At 53.5% G+C, this 3,020-nt stretch overlaps 1 protein-coding gene across 1 annotated transcript; it reads left to right on the forward strand.

Annotated features, from left to right (window-relative positions):
• Nucleotides 1-266: 266 nt before the first annotated feature.
• Nucleotides 267-2,377, forward strand: LOC127308508 (probable indole-3-pyruvate monooxygenase YUCCA9). Its single transcript, XM_051339341.2, has 2 exons — nt 267-1,385; nt 1,739-2,377. The coding sequence occupies exons 1-2, from the start codon at nt 384-386 to the stop codon at nt 1,976-1,978; spliced, it is 1,242 nt and encodes a 413-aa protein (XP_051195301.1). The 5' UTR covers nt 267-383; the 3' UTR covers nt 1,979-2,377.
• The last annotated feature ends 643 nt before the right edge of the window (nt 2,378-3,020 follow it).

A 3,020-nucleotide genomic window follows, 5' to 3' on the forward strand; every position in this document is an offset into this window, starting at 1 on the left:
AAATAAAATGTGTGTAAGATGCATTTCAAATTATAGGGAGCATATGGTCCCATGTTCCAAAACATCGCTCCCATGACGAGTCTTGTGGTTACAATTACTCTATTGAAGAAGAAACATTGATATATAGTGTTATGTTCCTGAAGAAAACATTGACAGCGTCACATGAACGTACTTAAAACTTGAAAGTGCCCGATTCTACATCGATCTTAAAAGCGCGGGAATTCTAGCCCGGCCTCTCCTTCCCTATTTAAACCGGTTCACCCATCTTCCCCACCTCCCCCTCACAACATTTCTCCTCTTCCTCTTCTCCGACGATCCATAGATTTAATTCAGTCCCACCACTGCAACGGCCTCGCTTGCTCCGATCAACTATATATACAAAAATGGCGGCGCGGACGATGTGGGTGAACGGCCCCATCATCGTGGGCGCCGGCCCAGCGGGGCTCTCCGCGGCGGCGTGCCTCCACACCCACGGCGTGCCCTCCGTCGTGCTGGAACGCGACGACTGCATCGCCTCTCTCTGGCAGCGCCGCACCTACGACCGCCTTCGCCTCCACCTCCCGAAGCAGTTCTGCGAGCTCCCCGGCATGCCCTTCCCGGCGAGCTACCCGGAGTACCCCACCAAGCACCAGTTCGTCTCCTACCTGGAGTCCTACGCCTCCGCATTCCATGTCCAGCCCCGCTTCCGCCAGTCCGTCGCCTCCGCGCGGTTCGACCACGCCGCCGGCCTCTGGCGCGTCCGAGCTTCCGATCCCTCTGAGAGCACCACAGAGTACATCGGGCGGTGGCTGGTGGTGGCGACGGGAGAGAACGCGGAGCGCATCGTGCCGGAGTTCGCGGGCGCCGGTTCGTTCAAAGGCCCGGTGACCCACGTGTCGGAGTACAAGTCCGGCGAGCCGTACCGGGGCGCACGCGTGCTCGTCGTCGGCTGCGGCAACTCCGGCATGGAGGTGTGCCTGGACCTGTGCAACCACGGCGCCAGGCCCTCCATGGTGGTCCGGGAAGCCGTGCACGTGCTCCCGCGCGAGATGCTCGGCGTCGCCACCTTCTCCGTCGCAGTCTTCCTGCTCCGCTTCCTGCCGCTCCGGCTCGTCGACCGCATCCTCGTGCTCCTCGCGGGGCTGTTTCTCGGTCACGACCTGCCCAGGCTCGGGCTGAGGAGGCCGGATAGTGGAGGACCACTGGAGCTGAAGAACACCAGGGGCAGGACGCCGGTGCTGGACATCGGCGCGCTGGAGAAGATCCGGTCCGGGGAGATCGCCGTGGTGCCCGGGGTGGAGAGGTTCGTCGCCGGCGGGGCAGAAATGGTGGATGGGCGGTTCGTCGCCGCCGACGCCGTCGTGCTCGCCACCGGGTACCACAGCAACGTCCCACAGTGGCTCAAGGTGCGTTGTTGACAACATACAGATACATTTTACTCGAGTGATGAAATTAGCGTGGAATGCTGCATGCACTAGTCATGATGATGACGAGTCATAAACAACGAGATGGACTGACAGCGACAACAAGCACAAGTGTGCAGCTGTGCATTGCACTTGCTCAATCACTTCATTTCACAATTAAAGTAACCAGAGAACAAATTCAATCACCACTTGTTTTCTTTTCCACTACATAGTACTATTTCTCTTTTGGGGAAAGCCATCATGGCACACTTAACTGATACTGTACTAAAGAATAAGTTACAGGGTCTGTTCAAATTGAAACAAAGTTAACTAACAAGATGTGTTTTGGTGTGCAGGGAAGCGACTTCTTCAGCGGAGAAGGGTACCCCAAGGCAGAGTTCCCGGAGGGGTGGAAAGGCGAGACCGGGCTATATTCCGTTGGCTTCACACGCCGGGGCCTGTCTGGAGTCTCCCTCGATGCGGTCCGGGTCGCCAGTGACATCGCCACGGCATACCACCAACATAGCAAGACCACACCATCGTCTTCTGCGGTCTGTTCGGTAGCACAGCTGGTACCCTCGCAAGCACAGACATGATCATTGATTCATTGTCATCCTTAACAGAGAACCATGGATGGACCTGGGCTGCATGCTTCACTGCTTCAGACATTCTGGCAAGAAACAAGGGTTGTCAGTTCGTCACTTTCATGGGTACCAGAAGCCACACTATCTTAGATAGATAGATCCTTACTAACCGGCAAGCATAGCCAAAATTTTGCCGTGTTTATGGGCACTGCATCTGCATCACCTCCCTCTGTAATACTCCAGCTAGCTAGCTACTCCTTGCTTGCAATAAATCAGTGACTTTGCATATCTCGTCGAGCTGGCCTGGTCTTGAATGCTGGTACTAGAACAGGAGACGACAGGTTGGATGTTACTGCTGATGATGGTAGGAATAAAATCAGTAATCATGAGCTCCGTCAGTAGGAGGATCTAGCCGCTGTCTTTTGGCCCACGTCCACAGCTTCAGGAGTCATGCAAGTGTCCTACTATTACTGTACCCATACACTGATGAATGATTCTCCCCCTGCCAACAAACATACCATCAGCAGGTTTGTAACAAAGTTCCAGATGGGTGTCGATTAACTGGAGTAAGTTGATGATGACCTCGATCATGATTAATTTTACCTATCTGTTCATCCGAGCGCCATTAAGATAATCCCTTCCGTGCACCAGTCTCTTTCTGTATGATCCATACAAGTTCAGTAGCAGTAGCCATCAAGCACATGCGCACGCACGAGCACATGAGTTTTAATCAATCAGAATTTGATGAATTTGAATCAACCGGAATGCGATCAATCCCCGATCCTGCCTGCCAAAATCACCAAACGACATGTTACAAAATTCAGCCTTTTCTTTTCACCTCGAGAGAGAATTGGAGTGACAGACTCACAGGGTAAACTCTAAGAAACAGGGCATCCTTCCAAGCATATACTCAGGTAGGGGAGGGTCCAGATGCAGCAGCCCTTTCCATGTGCCTGAGTTATGTATTGACATTGGCAGACTCTGCACACACAACTTCATCATTAGCTTCTCATCATCAATGCCCCTTCTCGCATCTCACGTCGCAATTACTCGG

The sequence above is a fragment of the Lolium perenne genome, chromosome 6 (genome assembly GCF_019359855.2).
Source record: "Lolium perenne isolate Kyuss_39 chromosome 6, Kyuss_2.0, whole genome shotgun sequence".
Taxonomy (NCBI): Eukaryota; Viridiplantae; Streptophyta; class Magnoliopsida; order Poales; family Poaceae; genus Lolium; species Lolium perenne.